The following is a 26379-nucleotide window of genomic DNA, read 5'->3' on the forward strand; positions in this document are numbered from 1 at the left end:
TCTGTATGCACTGTTTTACAGTAAACACTGAGTCCTAGTAAGCTGTCCAGTCCTCGCTTGACTAGCACACTGAGGAATGAAAGTCAGTTGTTCTCTTCTATCTACAATGTTAATGTGATTATTTTAACAGCAAGTTGCAAAATGCACACATATGCTGTCATCACTGTGGCCAGATTATGAGACCTCGCCAAGCACACACACCTTCTCCACACCAGCAGTGACCTGGCCACCCTCCGAGACTGGGGGCTACTGCCACTGGTGCCTGCACCCCACACTTTCCCCTTCTCCTCACCAGTGAAACTGCACAATGTATAGGGTCATGTGATTGGCAGCACACAGGACAGGCTATATAACATGGCACTTGGAGCCACACAGTTGGCCACTGTGGCCACTTGAAGATGCTAACAGATTAGCTAGCTGACATATCACACTATTGGGATGATCCCATCTGACTGAATATCTGAGAACATTATAAACCAGATGAGCCTGCTTGGCCCTGGTTAAGGAACAAATATATTACATATGATGTAGGCTCAGCAAGATCACAAGATGACTCTTCTTCTTCAACTGCAGATAACGTCGACACTCTTCCCTGACTCTGTGGTGGATAGACAAAGTCATCTGGTATCAAGCCAATAGATTAGGATAGTCGGCAACATGCAGATAATCTGAAAATACTAACATCTTGTAGCTAAAGGACTGCAAGAACTGTAATCAATTGTACTGAGGAAAAAAGTTGACTATGCAACATTATCTCTACCCAGAAAAGTAGACACAACACCACTGACGCTACCTGTGGCTTATTTTACCAGTGCAGAGGAAAAGGTTGCCCTCATTCCTCCATTGTGTGCAGCAGATGAATTACTGCATGAAACACGCAGTATTACACGCACGAGGCCTCTCCAGGGGACACTGCCTTATCATAGCACAGACTGTGTGGGTTGAGAGGTTTGCATGTTTGTAGGAAGCTTTTTCCATAGTCCTTCCTCCAACCCAATGTGAGATATGATCTGTGTTGAGGGTTACATGGCACATGGGAAAAAGTTTTGTGAATGGATCCTTGGGGATATCGAGAGATCTCCCTCAGTAAGTAGCCCTAAACTGGCATTGGACTCCACTACTGTTTGGTGTTGACCTAATAGATCCCCAATTCTCAGGATGAAAATGGACAATGCAGAAACAAATTTAAAAACATAGGGACTTGATGACACACTGAACACCCAAACGTCAGATGTTCAATTAATAGAAGCTGTTTCCGCAACTTAATCGGGAACAGACAAGTTTGAGAAGTGGAAAATGTCACTGAGAAGTTGGACTGTATGAACATCAAAGACTTGTCTGGAGACCTCCAAGACCTCCAAAAAAAGACTGTCTTGGCGTGAAAGAAGTAAACACGCCTCTCCCACTTCCATGACAAGGAATAAGAGAATGAAAGAGGAGTCACTTACTGCCATTTCCCAACAAGATAACAAGATCCAGTAACAGCTGGGGTTTTTGGGATGGCAGTAATATATGAGGGTTATCCACTTGTTAAATCACTTTGCAGCAGAAGGAGCTAGCTCAAATGGCTCACTTTGAAAAGACTGGGGAAGACTCATGTCAAGAACACAAATTCAGGAGTATTCTGAACAAAGGTGCTCTAATCTTAGGATGGGAACAATAGGTTGGCTGAAGGAGATGGTTCCAAGATATCTCCAGGGAAGGAGGTGAAGTTGCTGGTTAAGACAGCAGAGAAACTCTTCAAGACCACAAAGGGTGCCTAAACAACTTAAGGACGTTGCTCCAAAGACTCTGTCTTAGGAAGTGCAGGTGCTTGACAGATGACTAGACGACAATTAAACAGGAGGTGGCATCTGATGGCCAAACCCTTGTAGCAGGAGTAGGTGAGAAAGTCCTAAAGGCAGTGTGAGAGCAGCACCTATCCTACTGTGAGATAAAAAAACTTCATGGAAAAATATTTGCAGTTGCGTGAAGAACTACAACTGCACCTATGTGTCCACATCTTCATTCAAAGCAAATCAACAGCCACAAATATTTTTCTTCAGGGATCCAAAAATATGGAAATCATGTGGGGTGAGATCGGGACTTTATAGAGGATGTGTAAGGGCTTCCCAGAAAACTTCTTCACTGTAGCTGAAACAGCCTTGGCAACACGTGGGGCTGCTCACATGTTAATAAAGTTGTTTTGAGTACACTACAGATGTTGCACAGGGAAGCCCTTACTTATTACTGTCCGAACCTCTCCCCGTGCAACTTCCATGCATTTGGAGCCCTGAAGGAAAACATTCGTGGCAGTCGACTTGCTTCGAACGAAGGTGTGGACACCTAGGTACAATCATGGTTAAATAGGCAACTGTAAATGTTTTTCCATGAAGGCATTGACCATCTTGTCTCACAGTGGGATAAATGTAGTAACAGTTATGACAATTACTTTGAAGTTGTAAACAGGTTACTTAATTTTTTTCCACCTGTCTCATTTTGATTTGACTGCCTCTTATAAATTAAGTTCAAGGAGGAAACTGGTTTGAAACAGACTATGGCCTATAGAAATCCAAGGAAACTGACTGGGATTCCTATAGCAAAGACCTAAATTCACACTTACCTGAAGTTAGTACTTTGAAATAAATTAAGGAGTTTTAGGGGAAATGGAATATGAAGTGATGTCTTTCATCATGATCTGGTACTTAGAAAACTGTCCAATCAGCAAAATGTACACAAACAGGAATGTACTTTTGTGAACAATAATTCTGAACTGCAATGGAAGCAGGTAAGAAATCTCTTCAACTTTTTAAGAAGAAAAGGACGGTGGGCAAAATATCAGGAAGCATTTGCCAAATACATTCTTTCTATTAAGCAATTAAACAATCACCCTGGAAGGTATTCTATGTCGAAGTGGCAGGTACAGTATCAGGGCTCAACTTCAAAACGTCCTCACAAGAATATAAAAAATATAGGAGGATGGTGAGTATACAAGGGCAGCTAATAACACACTGGATTTGCTCCTCGATACTTACCCTTCCTCAGAGCACTCTGGCATACAGTACTGGCCAGAATTCAGTCCCTGTGAGGTACTGGTTTATTAGTAACCAGTGGGAACACTAGGAATCTGTCACAGAATGTATTGATTTCGAGAAAATACAGTGGGCAGCGGAGACATTTCAATTGCTCAAGCCACCAGACCCAAATGGAGTTCTTCTGGCTCTATTGCAACAAGCAGAAAGATTTATCAGGCTCCTACGTAGAATGTTTTAGAGTCAGTCTACCAGCAGGCATCATTCCTCATGCTTGGAAAACAGTGAAGGTTGCTTTTATTCCAAAGCCAGGGAAGACTGATCATACCAAGGGTAAGGACATGAGACCAACCAAGTCTGTCCTCCTTTCTTTTTTTAAGACATTAGAAAAAATGTACAAGTTAGGGAAACAAGGTTTACCGAGATTCCTCTAAATTAAACCCAACAGGCATATCACAAGATAAATTATGTGAAACAGTACTTCACCAACTTTTTGTGGAGTTAAAAAAAGCTCTAAACTATCAGGAAATTGATTTCTATATCTTCCTGGTTATAGACCAGACTGAACAAGGCAGCATAGTGGTCAGCACACTGGACTCCCATTTGCTTCAGGCAAATGCCAGGATGGTTCCTTTGAAACGGCATGACCAATTTCCTTCCCCATCCTTGCATAATCCGATGGGACCAATTACCTCCATGTTTGGTCCCCTCCCTCAAATCAACCAACCAACCAATATTGAACAGAAGGTGGCTGCTAAGACCCATGGGAAGGTGCAGAGATAAGTTTGCCTAGGCATGACACATGAAATTAGCAGCAGCACATCTCCTCTGGGATGGAGACCATGTTGGACATGCCTCCATTACACCATTGGATTACAATGGAGGCAGCATCGGAGGCATAAAGGTTAAGAATCCGAAACCTACAGGATATCCAGTTCCCACATCAATAAAATGAATGTGATAAATATAGAAATTGTCAGGGAAATGCTGGCTGACTATAGAATAAGTTCCATCTGCTTCAACAAATCTTTCAGTGTAACAATTGGAAGTAGGGAGTAATAGAAGAATGAACCATGATGTTGTTCAGGACACACAGTCTGGTTTACTGATGGGTCAAAAACAGATGAGAACACAATCTCTCTAGGGAAACTGGCTCTGGTATTCCACGCAGAGATATTCATCATCAGAGTGTGTGCAAAGAAGAATCTATGCAGGTGTTACAAGAACTGCAGCAGAATGCCACAAATCCCTAGTGATGCTAGGGGAAGCCAACAAGATAAACCTGCTGTAAGTCCCTGGTAACTCAGGAATTAGGGGTAATAAGTTAGGAGACCACATAGAAAAACAAGGTGGGGTGTTTTTATTTTGGTCAGCTCAATAAAGTTTACAAAAAACATTTCCAGTTCATATTTTCCCTCACACTACTCTTTAGCAGTTCTGTCTGGCTTTACTAAACTGTCAGAGAAAAATAACCACACAATAAACTTAATTTCAATGGGTGCAATGTGGAGGAGGGGTGTGAGGGGTGGGTGACGGGTGGGGGGTGGGGGGAGGAAGGGGGGTAGGGGGGATGGGTAGTTAAGGCTACTGCTGTTTTGTCTTCTTGGTTACACAAACTCAGTTCAAAATGTTCACAAGGGCCATTCCACCAGAGCCAAACCTCTGCAAAGAGGAGAGGGAAGCATTTAAATGTTCCTGAAAAGATTCTGAGTCATCTTTCCAGTAGACAAAAAAAAAAAAGTATAATCCTGTTACTGTTTGAAGTATATAAGCAGAAAATGTACAGTTAGTGATTGTTGCCTACAGGAGAGCAGAAGATGGTCCAACCACCCATGTGAAGAGAAATACCATCGAACTTCTCAGGACACTTTCCAAGAAAGAATGGTGATTAGACTTTGGCATGAGCATATGCACCTCTGAAACTTTAACAATTACCCAATGTCCATAAAGAAGGGGCCTCATTTCATCTCATCATTAGCAACATCAGCACATACGAGAGCTACCAAACAGCTGGCAGTGATGTTCAGCTGTTTTGTTGACAAATACCATCAGCATGTATTGAATTTGGTGCATTTTGTCCAACAGCATCAGAACTTTGAACAAGGCCAGGAAGGCCTCATGGTGAGCTCCAATTTCGTTTCCCTGTTTACTGGGGAATATGTAAGAAACTCTTCTAGTCTCAAGGGGAGAAGATCAGTTGTGCTGACGAAAATCTTTGAATTTATTTTCATGTCGACCTACTTCCTGCTTGATGGAAATTACCATGAAGAGTCCAGTAGAGAGCTGATGGGCTGCCCACTGTCACCAGGGGTAGCTAACTAGTTTATGATGGCATTTCAAGAAGTCTAGAGTCAAAGCAGTCTACAAACACTCATCACTTTTTTATAATATTTAAATGATACATTCATGATACGGGTACATTGACAACCACACATACAAGCATTTTGCAACATCTGAACTTGCTGCAGCAAAACATCAGGTTCATGAAGGAGATGAAGAAAACAATCAACTTCTATTACTGGATGTGCTAACCAAGAGAACACCGGATGCCGTGCTAGCACACAGTATTGACTGTAACCAATGCGTACCTCCAACTCGTGCCCCCTCACAATCAGCAAGCATACTCAGCACACTAGTGTGCAGGGCTTATCTCCAACCAAGAGTGTTTATCATTGGAGTTGACACACAGACAAACTGTTCTCAGGCTGAATGTTTAAAATCACTGCCAGATCCACAATGTCATGAAACCAAAGGGCCGCGTGGTTAGAGGTTTGAGTCCTCCCTTGGGTATGGGTGTGTGTGTTGTTCTTAGCAAAAGTTAGTTTAATAGTGTGCAAGACCAATTTGGTCCCTTAGGAATTCAAACACATTTGAACATCTAAAACCAAAGGATCTGAGGCCACAGCTAGCAGAGGAAGAAGAGAAACTAATTGCAACAACATTTTTCCTTTATGTTGCTAACACATCAGAAAAAATTGGAAGAATATCATAAGTAGTATTTCATGAAAACATCTTAATACAATGACTGCACTAGCAGCTTCAAATGTTGTGCACTTTGGGTGATGTGAGTGACTAGGAAGAGAGAATAATCTAGAAACCAGGATTGAGTGTTATCAATTTTTGCATTTAAAGGTTTCAGCTACATTTTAGATGGAATGTTTCAGTATAGGCATTGAGAATACTAATGACAAGTTCCCAAAACTGACAATACTTGCCATGACTATATCTATGTCCATACTCTGCAAACCACTGTGAAATCCATGGCTGAGGTTACTTTTCATTATATCACATATTTAGAAACTGTCAGTTTCATTCCTGGAGATACACAGTTGCTTATAAATAATAATGAAGTCACCAATAGCAAATTTGCTATCCAAATATATATTTATAGTTGAACGGCATCTCATAAAGCTGACAGTAATGTGAGACATAAATGAGAACTAATGTATAGTAAATTACCTGACAATTTAAAGGCAGCTCAGAAGAGATTGAGAAAGAGACTAAAAACTGCAACAGATTAAATGGAAGCCCAATTAGTCTAACTAGTATAGGACAGTCTGTAAGTCTTTATACTTTCACTGATAAAAGATTATTAGTAATCAGTAAACACAATTTCCCTTGTGGATATTTCCATTTTTATATTTTGTGTGATTTAACACCAATGTATGAAATTAGGGAGTCATCACATTATTCACATACATATATAAAAACAAAGATGAGGTGACTTACCGAACGAAAGTGCTGGCAGGTCGATAGACACACAAACAAACACAAATATACATACTGTATGTGTGGATGGATATGTGCGTGTGTGCGAGTGTATACCTGTCCTTTTTTCCCCCTAAGGTAAGTCTTTCCGCTCCCGGGATTGGAATGACTCCTTACCCTCTCCCTTAAAACCCACTTCCTTTCGTCTTTCCCTCTCCTTCCCTCTTTCCTGATGAGGCAACAGTTTGTTGCGAAAGCTTGAATTTTGTGTGTATGTTTGTGTTTGTTTGTGTGTCTATCGACCTGCCAGCGCTTTCGTTCGGTAAGTCACCTCATCTTTGTTTTTATATATAATTTTTCCCACGTGGAATGTTTCCTTCTATCATATTGATATTCACATACATAGCTTCTTTACCTATTCCATGCATGAAATACAACTTTTCATGCCCTATGTTGGCATGTGGACACACACAGAACCACTTTATGGGACAAATAAATAATAATGCATTTTACTATTCAGTTCCTTATTTGAAATATGTCAGTAATGTACCAAATGTTCAAAAGACTGTAATAATTTATAACTTTTCTTTTGTCTATGATATTTGGCTCTTTATGACTCTGCACATTCAGTGTCATTCAAATATTTCCATAACTGTGTGCCAGGTAGTTGCTGTTATTTGGAGGGGACAGCATTTTCACTGACTTCCCAATAAATCTATTTTGTGTCGGTCCTACACACTTAATATTCTGGAATGACTAACACTGTATTTTCCCAGTACTGTACCAATGAATGGATGTCTGATCCTACATAATCATTCCATCTCTTACCCCCACGCACATTGTTACACCAAGGCATTTGTATGAGTTAGCTGATTCCCACTGTGCCATAATGATATTGTACTCAAAGGATAATGTGTTTTTGCATTCTTCCTTCCCTCTACACTATTTTGTGTGTGTAATCTAGTTCAAAAAAGGATGTGACCAAAATCCAAGGTTTTCATTCTTTTTTTGTGTGCTGTCGATGACTCAATGCTTCTATTATTCGGTGAGCTACTTTCTTTACTCCTTGTGTTGTAATAAAAGTAATAAAACATTATTAAATACATATACATACAAAAAACATTTAAAAGGATAATACAATTGCATTATTAGATATGTTCTGTGCGTGTAGGAATTTTTAGGCTATCGGACTACCTCTCTTACATTTCAATTGCAGATGCAGGCAGCAGACTTCAATTACACTAGTGTGTGACATAAATAAGAAAATTCTCCTTACTTGGTTTCATTTCACTTGTATAAAAAAATACTTTCCTCCTTACTTGGTTTCACTTCACTTGAATAAAAAATACTTAATACTGGTATCAAATTTTTTGTAATTTCGAAACATGTATGATACAAAACACTCGTAGCCTGTCATATTCCAAACGGCACTTCTTAACAGACCTACCACATACGAGAGAGTGTGAGTAACAAAATCATGTACAAAAAAGTGAATTATGGTTTTCTCATCTGTCTGTGCCTTACCGCGCATTCATAATTAACGTCTTTGCAAATGCTTATGGTCGATCGGCGTTTCATTTTTTGTTTTTAATGAATTTTAACTTTACGATATCCTGGGGGGTCTTTCATCATACATTACTTACATTTTCCAGAACTTTCCATACCATGTTATGTTAATACAAGTGTGGAGTGTGATTTTAAACAACTCTGTTAAGTTTTTTTATTCTCTGTTGGTTTGGGAATAAACTACTGAGGAAACTGACCAGTACTAACTGAATGCTTAAATCAGCTATTCAACATTAAATGTAATATCAACATTTGTTTAGAGTAATCCTGAAGGAAGGTATCTTCATCTAATATTTCAGGATAAACAGGGACTATTGTAGTGCATCTGCACTCTCAAAAATAATAAAAGAGCATCAAATGATGCAACTGCAGATTACATTTAGAAATAAGAAGGACTATGAATGACTGGTGGAAAATACTAAACCACGATTAGTATTAGAAATCAAAGACACAGAAGAATACAATACACAAAAATTATGACATAATGAATGTACGAAAGCTATACAGGCACTTGTATCCCAGCAACAGTTATTGCAATATTTTCAAAGTCTTTCCAGTCTCAATCAAAGGACTGTTCTAGGTACCAGAGTGAGGATTGTAGGAGAGTATTTAGTAATGAATGAGCAAATACTGAGTAAATCTGTAACTCAAGACACATAAGTGTACACAGTTAATAAGGTTGTAGTAGTTAATATAAATTAAATGAGAAATAGAATTTTGCAGACAGATATATGTTCTTTGACATCTTAATAGATTTTGATTTGAATCATAAAACTTTATTTTACTATTTACCAATATTTCAATTGCTGGTTGATCCTGGGACTCAACAATGTAATTCTCATTTTCATCTTGCTCTGCCATCTGATCACCTTCTGTTATGATGTTCACTTTGGCAACAACTGGTCTAAAACCAAAAAGAAAAAAGTGACACACTGAAGTAAGGCTTACAGAAGTATCTTTTAGTTGCTGTGCAAAACGCTTTATTTATACATTGCCTTTTGCTTCAGTTTTTCTTTTTGGACTAAAAATGTGTATCGGAATTACTGGTCACTTCATCTGCCTCATGCTTGGAAGGTACACATAGATTACTTAGCAAATAAACTGAACAACTAAGCATTTGCAATGTGTATTTTGTCAGGTGCCACAAACATGGATACTAGAAAGATAGTTTATCACTGCTACTTTGAGTCAGTTATTCGTTATGGCATAATCTTCTGGGGAAATTCAGCAAATGTCACTAGGCCCCTAGTATTACAAAATAAAGTAATTAGAAACATGTGCTGCAAAAAAACAGGAATCTTGTCGATCACTGTTAAAAAAATTTAAAAATACTATCTATCCCCTCACTTTACATATATGAGATGGTGGTGTTCCTATATAAAAATCAACACACACTAGACACTTCCCATTTTGACCACAAATACAGCACTCGCCAAAGATATAACTTCAAACTTCCAACACATCATTTAAAACTTTATGCCCAAATGTCAGAGAATATGGCGTTAAAAATTTTCAATAAAATAAAAGGTGGTAATATATTTAAGATGGAGCTTGGTTCACTGAAAAGATTGCCCTTTACTCTTCTGGTGGAAAAGTGTTGTTATTCTGTCGAATTCATTGAGGACAGCTTCACAGTCTGAACACAGGGATTGTATTACATGTATTATTTTATGTACATGTGTAGCTGTAACTTAGAAATGTAAAATATAATGTAAACTTTTGTATTTCTCTTAAAAAAGTTTCTTTTGTAAACCTTGACATGTCTCCTGTATATCAAATCAAATGATTTGAAAATTGTACGTAATGAGATGAATAAATAACATATCACATATCACGTGCATAGTGAGCAACTAGATTCCAGACAACCGCCAAGCAGGGTGTAGCACTCCCCTTTTGTTGTGAAGTGTCATGGTCTGTCGTGAAAAGCATTCCACAAGATACCATAAGTTTGAGCAGTTGCTCTGATTTACGACTTCACAACAAATGACAACAATTCGAAGAGATTCATTGGAGCTGGGTCCAAGGTCCACATGTCTTTCTCAATGGCAGCCCAAATGTGTTCAGTAAGCCATGAACTCTGAGGTGACAAACAGGCAGACATATATTCTTGTGCTGTTCCTCAAAGCATTATGAAATAGCTTGGGTACAATGGACTGATGAATTGTCTTGCTGAAGATATTAAGATTAGGACAAGATGGCATCTAAGGTAAAGGTTTGAAATGTGTTTCTCATACAAATTTTTCTACAAAAAAGATAAAATTGTGAAAACTGCAATGTTGAAACTACGAAGCTAAATGAATGCATTAGTAGTTTACAGTATGAAATTAGTACCCTGGAAATGAATATCATAAAACTTCAAGAAAGAAAAAGTGAAGTGAACATTTAAAGTTTTCAGCAGAATAATTCAATTATTTCAGAAAAGTGGGAAAAATTGGGGATCAGTTGCAACAAACAGAAAGTGCAAAATCAAGAAAATTGTGACATAAGTGTAAGATCTATGCATACAACAACTCATTTCATGTACTTTCTCAGCAGATGATGGAAATGCAATATGTAGTTATCGTGAGCTGTGTGAGAAGCAAAAGGTAAATGTGAATACAGTAGGACCCAAAACTTTGTTGCTTCAGAAAAATGTGAAATCCAACGTGAATGTGGTAAATACAAATCACCAACTTTTAAGTTGTTCTAATGACTTACTCAACTGTGCAATAAAAACAAGTGATGAAATAAACAACATAAAACAAGATGCTGTGCACAGTAAAGGTAGGCCTAGGTTTTGTAGCTCCAATTCAACTACCAGTATTAAAATTGAAACATATGCAGACAGCCACAAGTGGAACATAGCTAATGATTTTTGCAATAAAAGCAATTGAATCTAACTTCCATAGGGAAACCAGGTGTGAAATTCTGTACAGAAACATTAATAAGTCACAAAAAATCTCCACATTAAGCTACAAAGACTTTTAGTTCTCCTGGCAACAGCAAGTGATGTTGCAAGAAACAATAAAAAAGATTTAGCTCTCTTGCTTAAAAGAGAACTATGTGAACCAAGAAGTACAAATGTCATCATACTTTCATTTCCACGTTGTTTCAACCCAGTGGAATGGTCCTGTGTAAACAAAGAAGTAGAAAGTGCAAATAATGAGATAAAACTGTATAAAGGCATTTGAAAATGCGACTTTTGTAGATATAAGAAAATATGGAAAGAGATAGACACAGCTCCCATCTAAATAGAGAAAAACTTTGTAATAACAAATATTTTAAAAATAGTAGCTACAAAAACAAAAGTCAAGTGTGAAGCTTCAAAGATCATTCCCCTCACAGAAAAGAACTATACATTATAAGGAAAAGCTTGTGTGGAATCCATTGACAATGAACTATTACCACTATAAGATCAATTACATAATGTTGCATCAACAGAAGGAAACACCCCAAATGCTACCAGTTCCCAAGGGAGCACAGCAGTAGCTGCAAAACCAAAACCTGAAGTATTTGAAACAATATCACTATCAACAACAACAACAACAGAAACATTAGCAACAAAAACATTAGCAGTAGCACCAACAGTAACAGAAAGCATCTCACCACAGCCCGGTTAATGACCCATGAAATGCTGAAAACATGTCCTTTTTAAGGATTTTAGGCACCTTGCCAGAACACAGGAAGGAACACAACATCACAAAATGTAAACACAACTGCAAGCAGTTCCCATCCTAATCATCTGCAGATTTCAACACTAAACATTCAGTGCCTTAAAAATAAATCATTAGAATGTGACACAGTAGTGAACATTGAGTGCATGTGCATTATTGAACATAGGCGAAGAAGTTTACAACTAAACAGCACTAACATTAATCTATATAAGATGGCATGCCAATGCTGTAGAAAAAAATGCCAAAAATGAAGTGTATATACATCTTTACCAAATCAAGTACTGGGTATAAAAGAAGGTGTGAAGCTGAATCATTAAGTGTGGAAAATCATTTTGAAGCAGCAGCTGTACAGTTGTATGGAATACAGGGAAAAGTCAATGTCATAGCAATATACAGACAACCTACTGGCGATACAGACATTCTCATTAATCAATTAGAAACATTGCTTAACATTATATTTACTGGAAGAGCCACTGTGATTGTTTGTGACAACTTAAATGCAAGTCGTATGAATGTAAGTAGGTCAAAAGATCAGTTCTTAAACCTATTATGTAATTTCAACCTATTTACATACACACACAAACCAACAGACTAACGTATAATACAAACAGTCTTACAGACAATATATTTTGGAATGTAGGATCTACAGAAGTAGTAGTAACAAATACTGATTTGGGATTATCAGACCACAATGCTCTTGCCCTCAAAATTTCTTCAGTGCCACTGGAAAAAAAAGAATACTTAATGTATAAAATAAATTTTCTACGCAAAATTATGTAAAATTTATAAATATCCTACTAAGGAGTTCCAAGCAGAAGTATTGTCTCTATATCATTGTTACGGTCTCTGATCCAAAGACTGGTTTGATGCAGCTCTCTATGCTAATCTACCCTGTGCAAGCCTTTTCATCTCTCAATTACTACCTATATCCTTCTAAATCTGCTTACTGTATTCCTCTCTTAATCTACCTCCATGATTTTTACCCACACTTGCCTCCAATACTAAATTGGTGATTCCTTGAAGTCACAGAATGTGTCCTACAACCGATCCTTTCTTGTAGTCAGATTGTGTCCCAAATTTCTTTTCTCGTCAATTCTGTTCAGTGCCTCCTCTTTAGATACACAATCTACTTACCTAATATTTCGGCCATTACAAATTATTTTGCTGCCCAAACAACAAACTCATCTACTACTTTTAGTGTTTTGTTTCCTCATCTTAATTCTCTCAGCATCGTCTGATTTAATTTGACTACATTCCATTATCTTCTTCTTCTTCCTCTTCTTTTTTTAATAACCTTCTTTCAAGACACTGCCCACTCCATTCACATGCCCTTCAAAGTCCTTTGCTGTCTCTGACAGAATTACTCTGTCATTGGCAAACCTCGAAGTTTTTATTTCTTCTCCCCAAACATTAAGTCCTACTACACATTTTTATTTGGCTTTCTTTACTGCTTGTTCAAATTGCAGATTGAATAACATCAAGGATAAGCTACAATCCTGTCTCACTCTATTCTCAAATACTGATCCCCTTCTGGCCCATCAACTCTTATAACTGCCATCTGGTTTCCATCAAGTTGCAAATAGCCTTTCACTCTCTCTATTTGACCCCACTATCTCTTGAAAGAAAGTCAACATTGTCAAAAGCTTTCTGTAAGTCTATAAATGCTATAAATGTAGATTGGCCTTTCCTTAAACTTTCTTCTAGGATAAATTGTGGGGCCAGCACCTGCTTTCTTTACAATTGGATTTATTAGACTCTTTTTGAAGTTCAATGATGCACTGCCTGTCTCATATATATTGCACACCAGATGGAATAGTTTTGTCATGGCTGGCTCTCCCAAGCCTATCAGTAGTTCTGACAGAACGTCACCTATTCCTGGGACCTTGCTTTGATTTAAGTCTTTCACTGTTCTGTCACGTTCTTTTCCCAGTATCAGATATTTGTTCAGCTGCATCTCTTGTCTGAGAAGGCCTCTTTAATTTTCCTGTAGGCAGTATCTGTCTTTCTTAGAGGGATATAATCTTCTAAATCCTTACACTGTTCTTCAGCCATTCCTCCTCAGTTATTTTTCACTTCCTATCAATCTCGTTTTTTAGACATTTGCATTCCATTTCACTTACTTCATTTGCTGCATTTTTAGACTCATTTCATCAATCAAATCCTGTATTACTTGTTTTATCAAAGAATTTCCACTACACCATGTCTTTTTACCTATTTGATCACCTGCTGCCTTCACTTTCTCATCTCTCAAAGCTCCCCGTTCATCTTCTATTGTATTCCTTTCTATTGTATTTCTAATAATCCCTCTGAAACTCTTCACAACCTCCGATTCTTTCAGTTTATCCTGGTCCTATCTCCTTAAATTCTTACTTTTTTGCAATTTCTTCAGTTTTAATCTACAGTTCATAAACAACAAATTGTGCTCAGAGTCCACACCTGCAGCTACAGTTCATAACCAACAAATTGTGCTCAGAGTCCACACCTGCCTCTGGAAATGTCAGACAATTTAAAATCTGGTTCCAAAATCTCTACCTTGACATTACACACTGAAGTGCCAAAAAAAATGGTGTAGGCATGCGTATTCGAATACAGAGACATGTGAACAGGCAGAATACAACGCTGCAGTCAGCATCGCCTGTGTAAGACAACAACTGTCTGGCACAGTTGATAGATTGGTTACTGTTGCTACAATGGCAAGTTATCAAGATTTAAGTGAGTCTGAACGTGGTGTTATAGTCGGTGCACGAGTGATAGGACATAGCATCTTCGAGGTAGCGTTGAAGTGGGGATTTTCCCGTACAACCACTTCATGAGTGTACCGTGAATATCAGGAATCCAGTAAAATATCAAATCTATGAAATTTCTGCAGCTAAAAAAAGATCCTGCAAGAACAGGACCAATGACGACTGAAGAGAATCATTCAACGTGACAGAAGTGCAACCACAAATTATTGCACATTTCAATTCTGGGCCATCAGCAAGTGTCAACCTGTGAACTATCCAACAAAACATCATTGATATGGGCTTTCGGAGCCAAAGGACCACTCATATACCCTCGATGACTGCGTAACACAAAGCGTTATAACTTGCATCCAGTCGTTAGCACCAACATTGGACTGTTGATGACTAGAAACATGTTGCCTGTTTGGATCAGTCTAATTTCAAATTGTATTGAGCAGATGGATGTGATAGGTATGGAGACAACGACATGAACCCGTGGACCCTGCATGTCAGCAGGGGACTGTTCAAGCTGGTGGAGGCTCTATAATGGTTTGGGTTGTGTGAGGCAGGAGTGATATGTAACCCCTGATACGTCTAGATATGACTCTGACAGGTATGTAAGCATCCTGTCTGATCACCTGCACCCTTTCATGTCCACTGTGCATTTCGATGGACTTGGGCAATTCCAGCAGGACAACGTGACATCTTAGTTGTCCAGAATTTCTACAGAGTGGCTCCAGTAACACTCTTCTGAGTTTAAGCACTTCAGGTGGCCACCAAACTCCTCATATATGAACATTATTGAGTATATCTGGGATGCCTTGCAATGTGCTGTTAAGAAAAGACCTCCACCCCCTCATACTCTTACAGATTTATGGACAGCATTGCAAGATTCATTATGTCAATTCCCTCAAGCGCTACCTCAGACATTAGTTGAGTCCATTCCACATCATGTAATGGCACTTCTACGTGCTCGCAGGGGCTCTACACGATATTAGGCAGGTGTGCCAGTTTCTTTGGCTCTTCAGTGTATAATCAATCTGAAACTTGCTGGTGTCTCCAGGTCTCTTCCACGAGTACAGCCTTCTTTCATGAGTCTTAAACCACGTGGTAGTGATGATTAAATTATGCTCTGTGCACAATTCTACCAGGCAGCTTTCTCTTTCATACCTTTTCCAGGTCCATATTCATCTACTATTTTTCCTGTTCTTCCTTTTCATACTACTGAATTCCAGTCGCACATCACTATTAAAATTTCATCTCTCTTAACTACCTGAATAATTTTTTTCATCTCATCATAAATTTCTTCTACCTCTTCATCACCTGTGGAGCAAGCTGGCATAAAATCTTGTACTACTGTGGTGGTTGTAGGTTTCATGTCTATCTTGGCTCCAATATGCATTCACTACAGTACTCATAGAAGCTTACTCATATTCCTACTTTCTCACTCATTATTAAACCTATTCCTGCATTATCCCTCTTTCATTTTGTATATATAAGCCTGCATTTACCTAGCCAGAAGTTCTGTTCCTCCTGTCACCAAACTTCACACATTCCCGCTATATCTAACTTGAAATGATCCATTTCCACTTTCTAAATTTTCTAACCTAAATGCTCGATTAAGGTATCTAACAGCCCATGCTCCATAGTGCATAATGGCAGTTCAGTTTTGTTTCTCTTGATGATGACATCCTCCTAAGTAGTTCCTGCTCGGAGATCCAAATAGGGGACCAGTTTACATGCAAAATGTTTTACCCAAAAGGCTGCCATCATATTTAAACACACAGTAGGGCTTCATGCCCATGGGAAAAATTACAGCTGTTGTTTCCCCTAGCTTTCAGTTGTTCACAGTACCAGTACAGCCATACCATTTTGGTTGATGCTACAAGGCCAGATCAGTCAATCAGCCAGACTGTTGCCCCTGCAACTACTCAAAAGGCTGCTGTCTCTCCTTGGGAACAAAATGTTTGCTTGTCTTTATGAGATACAAATGATGCATATAACACAACAACGGAAAATCCAGTATGGAATGTAACACTATTATGAAAATAGTAGTTTATACTCACTATACAGTGGAGATACTTAGTTGCAGATAGGCACAACAAAAAAGATTGTCAGAAAGCGAACTTCTGGCCAACAAGGCCTTCATAAGAGATAGAACACACACACACACACACACACACACACACACACACACACACACACACACACACTCTCTCTCTCTCTCTCTCTCTCTCTGTGGTCTCGTGTGTGTGTGTGTGTGTGTGTGTGTGTGTGTGTGTGTGTGTGTGCGTGTGTGTGTGTTCCATCTCCGATGAAGGCCTTGTTAACAATAAGCTCATTTTCTGACAGCCTTTTTTGTTGTGCCTATCTGCAATTCAGCATCTCCGGTATATGGTGAGTAGCAACTATTCTTTTCATGATGCATGTAACTCATTTCCTCCAGTTTTCGTGGGATATGTTGAAATTTGCTTCCCAAAGAAGCTGTCAAGAACCAGATCACATGGTAATATTTTACAGTGATGGACTAGTTAGAGTTTAGGGTTACAGTTCAAAGAGCTTGCGGGAGTTTGAGGTAAGTTGGTGGTGGTGGTGGTTGTTGGGATGTTTAAGGGGGACTAAACAACGAAGGTCATCAGTCCCCCAGGGTAAGTTGCATATTTTAAAAAAAGTGGGAATACATTTGTGTGCCAAATTTTTGGGAAAATACATAAAGGCGCTGAGGAAGGTAGAATGAGGCAGCTGGTACCCCACTTTTCAGTCAGTCCTTTAAATAAACCGTAACATATTCACATTTTTGTGCCCTGGTAGGAGCATTTTTCCACTGGTTACATTATACTTTTAGAATTGATTATTTTTGTTGATATATTCTCTCTTTAGATTTGAACGGATGAAGTTTTCAATGGGTACTCTTGCAGGTACTCACTGGACTTCTGCAGGCACCACCACCTCGCCACGATCTCTTATCCGTGGAGCAGCTGGCCTGGCACTCATAGGCCTGGCACTTCCCAGACGAGCTGTCTTCGGTCTGATTACATTCACTTTTGGCGCCGCAACACTTCCTTCTCCATTGTGAACATTGTTGTTGGTAATATTATTGCTGCTGCTGTAAGGAGAACAAACATAATATCTGAAAATCATAGTAACCATTCCAAAACACATAATAGTTGTTAGAGAGTAACTGCAAAACAAGAAAAAAGGTGCCTAATAATGTGTCCTGTTCACCAATATCCAGCTTAGGCCAGTGTGCCTTTGCTACTGAGATGGGAGATCACTGACCTGCTGCTTGTGGCATTATAGTGTGCTACTATAATGAAACCTGATGATTGGGAATGTGTGCAATTATTTATTTTCTGCAGGTAAAAAACCAAAAATTGTAGAGATTCACCATAAAATTTGTGCACTTTATGGAGAGAATGTTATGAGTGGTAAATTCTGTTAAGTACAACGTTAAATACATGGTCCACTCACCTAATCTTCAGCATTTATCTGTAGCACCATATTTCAAAAGCTTCTATTCTCTTCTTTTCTAAACTGTTTATCGTCCACGTTTCACTTCCACATGTAGCTATACTCCACAAACACTTTCGGAAAAGACTTCCTGACATCTAAATCTATACTCAATATCAACAAATTTCTCTTCTTCAGAAATGCTTTTCTTGTCATTACTAGTCTATATTTTATATCCTCTCTGCTTCGACCATCACCAGTTACTTTGCTGCCCAAATAGCAAAACTCATATACTACTTTCAGTGTCTCATTTCCTAATCTAATACCATCAGCATCATCTGATTTAATTCGACTACATTCCATTATTCTCATTTAGCTTTTGTTGATGTTCATCTTATAACCTCCTCTCAAGAAACTGTCCATTCTGTTAAACTGCTCTTCCAAGTCCACGGTTGTGTCTGACAGATTACTGTGTCATTGGCAAACCTCAAAGTTTTTATTTCTTTTCCCTGAACATTAAGTCCTACTAAACACTTTTCTTTGAGTTTCTTTACTGTTTGTTCAAATTACAGATTGAATAACATCGAGGACAGGCTACAACCCTGTGTCACTCCCTTCTCTAACACTGCTTCCCATCCAGGCCCATCAACTCTTATAACTGCCGTCTAGTTTCTCTCAAGTAGTAAATAGCCTTTCACTCCCTGTATTTTACCCTGCTACCTTTAGAATTTCAAATAAAATACTCCAGTCAATACTGTCAAAAGCTTTCTGTAAGTCCAAAAATGCTATAAATGTACGTTGGCCTTTCCTTAACCTATTTTCCAGATAAGTTGTAGGGTCAGGATTATCTTTCATGTCCCTACATTTCTCTGTAATCCAAACTCACCTTCAATGATGTTGGCTTCTACCAGTTTTGCCATTCTTTTGTACTGGATTCAAGTTAGCATTTGTCAAACATTACTTATTAAACTGATAGTTTGGTAATATTCACACCTTTCAGCACCTGATTTCTTTGGAATTGGAACTATTACATTCTTTTTGGGGTCTGAGGCTAACTTGCCTGTCTCATACATATTGTATAACTTCTGGCTCAGCTCGCTCTCCCAAGCCTATCAGTAATTCTGGCAGAATGTCTTCTATTCCCGGGGCCTTGTTTTGATTTAGGCTTTTCTCTGTTCTATCAGGTTCTTCTCCCACTATCATATCTCCCATCTCACATTCATCTATGTCTTCTGTGGTGTCACCGCCAGACACCACACTTGCTAGGTGGTAGTTTTAAATCGGCCGCGGTCCATTAGTACATGTCGGACCCGCGTGTCGCCACTGTGTGATCGCAGACCGAGCGCCACCACAAGGCAGGTCTTGAGATACGGACTAGCACTCGCCCCAGTTGTACGGACAACGTAGCTAGCGATGCACACTGACGAAGCCTCGCCCATTTGGAGAGCAGATAGTTAGAATAGCCTTCAGCTAAGTCCATGGCTACCACCTAGCAAGGCGCCATTAGTAACATTGCATGTATCTAAAGAGTCTCACTTGTATTGCCACAATCTCCAGATGTACCAAAAGGATGGATTAAAGTTAAGTATTCCAGAAGCTACGTACTTTTCTTTTTAGCATTCATTACGTATCCTGTTTCAGACCTCTCGCCATCCAGCTTTAGCTTAGCGCGTGCCTTTCGGCTTCCTCTCATTGTGTCTAGGCTGTCTTGTCTAGACACAACATCTTCATCCAGTTCTATAATTTTGCCTCCAAATCCATCTCCCTCGTATAGATGCTCTACATACTCCTTCCACATTTCAGCTTTCCATTCTTTGCTTAGAACTGGTTTTTTATTTGAGCTCTTGATATTTGTATAGCTGCTTCTCTTTTTTGACAAGGCCTCTTCAATTATACTGTATGCAGTATCTGTCTTTCTTATAGGGATATATTCTTCTAAATCCTTACATTTGTCCTCCAGGCATTCCTGCTCAACCATTTTGCACTTCCTATCAATCTCATTTTTAGACATTTGTATTCCATTTCACATGATTCATTTGCTGCATTTTTAGATTCTCATTTCATCAGTTAAATTCGGTATCACTAGTTTTATCCAAGAATTTCCACTATGACATGTCTTTTTACCTATTTGATCCTCCGCTGTCTCCACTTTCTCATCTCCCAATGCTACCCCTTCATCTTCTATTATATCCCTTTCCAATGCTCTACTCAATGATTTACTGAATGTTCTACTCTGAAACCCTCCACACCTCTGATGAAGACATCCTCCTAAGTAGTTTCTGGCCAGACATCCAAATGGGGGACCATTTTACATGTGAAATATTTTACCCAAAAGGATGCCATCGTATTTAATCACACAGTAGGTCTGCATGCACTTGAGAAAATTATGGCTGTAGTTTCCCCTTGGTTTCAGTCATTCACAGTACCACACCATTTTGGTTGATGCTACAAGGCCAGATCAGTCAATCATCCAGACCACTGCCCTGCATCAACTCAGAAGGCTGCTGCCTCTCTTCAGGAACCACACATTTGTCTGGCCTCTCAAAAGATACCCCTCCATTGTGTTTGCACCTACAGTACGGCTACCTGTATCGCTGAGGCAAGCAAGCCTCCCCACCAATGGCAAGATCCACGGTTTCTAAGAGAAAACAGAAAGTGTTACTTGTTTGTGATAATAATATAGAATGTATGATATTCCTCATAACTGTTGGTTGTGTTTCTGGGCTCACCATGTTCTGTTCTGTACCTCGGGAGCTGGGAATGGGCTCTGGATGTTCAGAGTAATTGAAAGATTGGCTATCACAAGGTTTGTGCTCAGTAGGTGCACAAAATTCTTTGAGGTGACCTTAGAACACACAGAATTGGTTTGACTCTCATATTCTTACAACAACAAGTAGTGAAAGATGACTATTTTCTTAGTCGCAATGAACTGCTGATGACACACAGATTCTGTAAGTGAACGCTGTGAGAATGTCAAAGTCTCAAACCAGTTCACCACAAAAATCTGGAAAATGCCACCCGATGTTTTCTCCAAAGAAAGATATGATCATTGTCTTTCAGCACAAGGAAGACATACTGTTAAATCAGATTACTGAATGAAGATTTTCAAGATCTTGTCAAATCATGGTTAATGTTGCTGGCACTTCTGCAATGAAGGTACACAGAAGTTTGTCACACTTTGACAGATCAGTCCACAGAGGTCCTTTATATCTATTGCAAGTAACCTTGTCATGTAAAATATACCTGTAGATGGTTACACGCAGCTGAAACCAGTCACTGTGATCAACATTTTACACTGTGTCATTAACTGTTTTTAAATAAGGAATGTATGGTTGTAGCTTGAGTATTTAATCAATAAAATTTCATTAAATGGATCAGTATTTTATTAATAGTCAGCCAGAAGTTACTTTCCAAGCAGCCATTGCACTCTCCATGTGATTTTAAATACATTGTATAGAAAGATATAGATTCATTATATCTTTCTATACAATGTATTATGTTTATGAGTCTGTTATAATGGCAAGATTGCAAGCACTTCTAAAAGAAAACAGAAAATGTTACTCATTTGTAATAATAATACACTACCTAGTGATATTCTTCATATCTGTTGACTTTGTTTCTGGATTCACTATGTTTTGTTCTGTTCCTTGGGAGCTGGGAACAGGCTCTGGATGTTCATTTTCTTCTTTCATTTTGTCATCATCCGCAGTCAATTTATCCCTTTCACTTATCTGATTTACTAGTGTCTGTCCTGTTTAGCAATAACAATCACAAATTACCAATATGAAAATAGTTTATATTTTGGCACCAGTCAAAGCTCTTTTGTAAATTTCTGTTGGCTCAGTTAGGTACAAGAATATAAAACAAAGTTGTGTGTTTCCAGATTACACCAAATACTTACTTAGCACTGAACCACTGATAGGAAAACACATTTGTGTTTTATCATTCAAGACTGACACATCTGAATATGCAACAGGGATGGCCTCTCAGGTAGTGCCACTGTCCCATGGCACCACTTGTATAAAAAAGAAAGAAAGAGAAATCATTGTGAACTGCACATAAAACATTGTTTCAGAGTATGTATTTTCTGACTTGAAGAGGCGCGTTTCACTGCATGCGCTCTCGCGGTAGTTTTCTGAAGCTTGGAGCCAATTGCAGATTGGCACCGTCTACCCTCATAACCACTGACTGAAAGGCTGAGCCATTGGTTTCTACACGCTTCTTATGGTGGAGGTGGAGCCGCAGGTAGTCTGACTCAGGGCTTTATGTTCCTTCTGCCACAGAGCAGTAAAATGCAGGGCCTATACAAGCACGATCTGCCATCTAGGGATCATGTTAGAATACATCAGACTGCAGATTTCTTGTAATCCAAGTTTACAATCTTCATGCAAGTTAATGCTAATGTATTCCTAAATGCTAGTTAATGCTGAATTAAATTGAACACAGAAATAACACACTTAAATATCATTATAAATAGCTATATATAATTTGAATATATTTATGCCTTTAGATTTTGAAACTAAGAGGCATTATTTCAATATTGGTATGTTTCACAACAGCAGGGATATTGCTACAGAACAAAAAACGAATGTATTCACCATCTGTTGAGCATCTGTTTTCCAAACAAAGGTGTATTATTTCTGTTTATACTCGTTATATTTGTGTGATACAATTCTGTACAAAGACGTATGTTGTAATGGTGACCGGAACACTTGCGGGGTTGTAGTGACTGAAACATGGCAGAACCCGCGGAGTGGCCTGCGAACAACAGCACAATGGGAGAGGACGGACACGACCAATGAAGGACCTTACGACAACAACAACAAGACTTAAACAACAGAGTCAAGAAAACCTACTAGACAACCACATCCACTCACAAAGAAAACACGAAAGTCAATACGCTGTCTAATGCAAAGCGATATGTCTTGAGACGCACGCGAGGTTAGACTGGCAGGCTGAGCGACAGGCAGGTGCTTTAGTACTCGACCGGGGACACTGCTATTGACTGCTGAAACCATGTGTTCCACTGTGGCGCCCTCACTGTAAATGTGGGCCAGGAGGCATGCGCCTCCACAGCTTACGGCGCGATGGTACAGAGACCTCTAGGGGTCTTCGACGTCCATGATGTCTGGCGGGGATTCAAATTCCACAGTGCACGGTACCAGATCCCTCCCCCTCTGAACTTGTGCGTAGGGGCAGAAACACCCCGGACGGTGCCAAGGCGGGCGGCAGTGGGAAGAGGGGCTGGGCTCATCAACCGCTATTGGCGAGGAGGGAGGGATGCCAGAGGTATCCATGACAGCCGATCCAGAGTCCAGGGCGGGGGAGGGAGCCGCCGATCCACCCGGAGCAGAGAGGGCTGGCGGCAGGCCCTCGGGCAGATGGCGACCGGGGGCAGGGATGGTGACTCCAGGACCACTTGACCTGAAGGAGGTAGGGACAGAGGTGGTGGGACGAGTCCCGGTGGCAGCATGCGGGCGGAGCTGATTATGATGACGGCGCCCCAAGCCTTTCGATGTCTGCACCAACGTCACATGCCACCCATGGGCTGCGACGACTGTGGCGGGTGTCCAACCTGCCTTGCACCCGTACTCGCGGGCCCACACGGCCGTGCCAGGGGCCTACTGCTGTGAGGGCCGGGAGTGGAGGCGGGAGGAGGATGGCATCAGCAAATGGAGCAGGGTCCGCGGCAGTCGCCCATGAAGGAGCTCTGCTGGACTGCATCCGTCAATGGACGTAGTGCGATGGGTGCTCAAAAACAGGGTGAGGGCTGATGTGGTTGGAGATGTGTCGACTGCCTTAGTCAACTGTTGTTTAAAAGTGCGGACAAGCCTCTCTGTTGCACCATTGGAAGAAGGGAGGAAAGGTGGGCTACGGATATGTTTGATACCGTTGGCCTGACAAAAGTCGTGGAAGGAGGACGGCGTGAATTGGGGACCATTATCGGAGACCGATGTATGTGGCAGACCCTCGATGGCGAGAACCTGGGCCAGGGCCATAAGTGTAGCCTCTGTGGTGGTGGAATGCATTCGGAGAACATATGGGTATTTGGAGTAGGTGTTAACGATGAGTAACCACATGGACCCAAAAAACGGGCCCGCAAAATCAATATGGATGCGATCCCAGGGCTGGCAAGGCACAGGCCAGGGTGCAAATGACTGAGGGGGACTCGCCTGGTGACACGCACAGACAGCGCACCCACGGACCAGGCGCTCAATATCGCCATCGATGCCTGGCCAATACATATGCCGGCAAGCAAAAACTTTCATACGGGACATACCCCAGTGCCCGCGGGGTAGCAAACTGAGCACACGAAGCTGCAATGCCAGAGGGATGACCACCCGATGGGCATCTGACTCCATGGCCAACAGAAGGACATCATCGACCATGGAGAGCCTGTGGCACAGGTGGCGCCAAGGGCTGAAATTGGACTGCATCCGACGAGTGATGTAGGATGCCACCCGTGGACCACGTAGTTGAGAACCTGCAGCAAGACAGGGTCGTGGAGGGTAGTTGCAGCAATGTGAACAGCCATAGGAGGCAGACTGTCCAGCGCATCCCGGCAGGCATAATCAATGTGAAAGCAGAGGACCTCCTGTTGGTCAAAGGCAGGATCGGGGCCCGCTGCGAAACGTGACAAAGCGTCCGCGTTAGCATGGTGGGCGGTAGGCTTATACCAGATGGTGTAAGCGTTGTTGTTGTTGTTGTCTTCAGTCTTGAGACTGGTTTGATGCAGCTCTCCATGCTACTCTATCCTGTGCAAGCTTCTTCATCTCCCAGTACTTACTGCAACCTACATCCTTCTGAATCTGCTTAGTGTATTCATCTCTTTGGCTCCCTCTACGATTTTTACCCTCCACGCTGCCCTCCAATGCTAAATTTGTGATCCCTTGATGCCTCAGAACATGTCCTACCAACCGGTCCCTTCTTCTTGTCAAGTTGTGCCACAAGCTCCTCTTCTCCCCAATTCTATTCAATACCTCCTCATTAGCTATGTGATCTACCCATCTAATCTTCAGCATTCTTCTGTAGCACCACATTTCGGAAGCTTCTATTCTCTTCTTGTCCAAACTATTTATCGTCCATGTTTCACTTCCATACATGGCTACACTCCATACAAATACTTTCAGAAACGACTTCCTGACACTTAAATCTATACTCGATGTTAACAAATTTCTGTTCTTGAGAAATGCTTTCCTTGCCATTGCCAGTCTACATTTTATATCCTCTCTACTTCGACCATCATCAGTTATTTTGCTCCAGCATCACCCGACTTAATTCGACTACATTCCATTATCCTCGTTTTGCTTTCATTGATGTTCATCTTATATCCTCCTTTCAAAACACTGTCCATTCCGTTCAACTGCTCTTCCAAGTCCTTTGCTGTCTCTGACAGAATTACAAAGTCATCGGTGAACCTCAATGTTTTTATTTCTTCTCCATGGATTGAAATACCTACTCCGAACTTTTCTTTTGTTTCCTTTATTGCTTGCTCAGTATACGGTTTGAATAACATCGGGGACAGGCTACAACCCTGTCTCACTCCCTTCCCAACCGCTGCTTCCCTTTCATGCCCCTCGACTCTTATAACTGCCATCTGGTTTCTGTACAAATTGTAAATAGCCTTTCGCTTCCTGTATTTTACCCCTGCCACCCTCAGAATTTGAGAGAGAGTATTTCAGTCAACATTGTCAAAAGCTTTCTCTAAGTCTAAAAATGCTAGAAATGTAGGTTTGCCTTTCCCTAATCTATTTTCTAAGATAAGTCATAGGGTCAGTATTGCCTCACGTGTTCCAACATTTCTGCGGAATCCAAACTGATCTTCGCCGAGGTCGGCTTCTACCAGTTTTTCCATTCGTCTGTAAAGAATACGCGTTAGTATTTTGCAGCCGTGGCTTATTAAATTGATTGTTCGGTAATTTTCACATCTGTCAACACCTGCTTTCTTTGGGATTGGAATTATTATATTCTTCTTGAAGTCTGAGGGTATTTCACCTGTCTCATACATCTTGCTCACTACATGGTAGAGTTTTGTCAGGACTGGCTCTCCCAAGGCCATCAGTAGTTCCAATGGAATGTTGTCTACTCCCGGGGCCTTGTTTCAACTCAGGTCTTTCACTGCTCTGTCAAACTCTTCACGCAGTATCGTACCTCCCATTTCATCTTCTTCTACATCCTCTTCCATTTCCATAATATTGTCCTCAAGTACATCGCCTTGTATAGACCCTCTATATACTCCTTCCACCTTTCTGCTTTCCCTTCTTTGCTTAG

General features: G+C 40.3%; 1 protein-coding gene across 6 annotated transcripts in view; it reads right to left on the reverse strand.

Annotated features, from left to right (window-relative positions):
* LOC124619817 (TRAF3-interacting protein 1) overlaps window positions 1-26379 on the reverse strand; it is a 244350-nt gene that overhangs the window by 42127 nt on the left and 175844 nt on the right. For all 6 annotated transcript variants that reach the window (XM_047146416.1, XM_047146417.1, XM_047146414.1 and 3 more), the window contains 3 exons: window positions 21694-21859; window positions 17585-17764; window positions 9078-9189 (listed from right to left, as the gene is read on the reverse strand). In XM_047146416.1, coding sequence (XP_047002372.1) covers window positions 9078-9189; window positions 17585-17764; window positions 21694-21859 — 458 coding nt within the window. The remainder of the gene's footprint in view (window positions 1-9077; window positions 9190-17584; window positions 17765-21693; window positions 21860-26379) is intronic.

Source organism: Schistocerca americana, chromosome 6 (genome assembly GCF_021461395.2).
Source record: "Schistocerca americana isolate TAMUIC-IGC-003095 chromosome 6, iqSchAmer2.1, whole genome shotgun sequence".
Classification (NCBI taxonomy): Eukaryota; Metazoa; Arthropoda; class Insecta; order Orthoptera; family Acrididae; genus Schistocerca; species Schistocerca americana.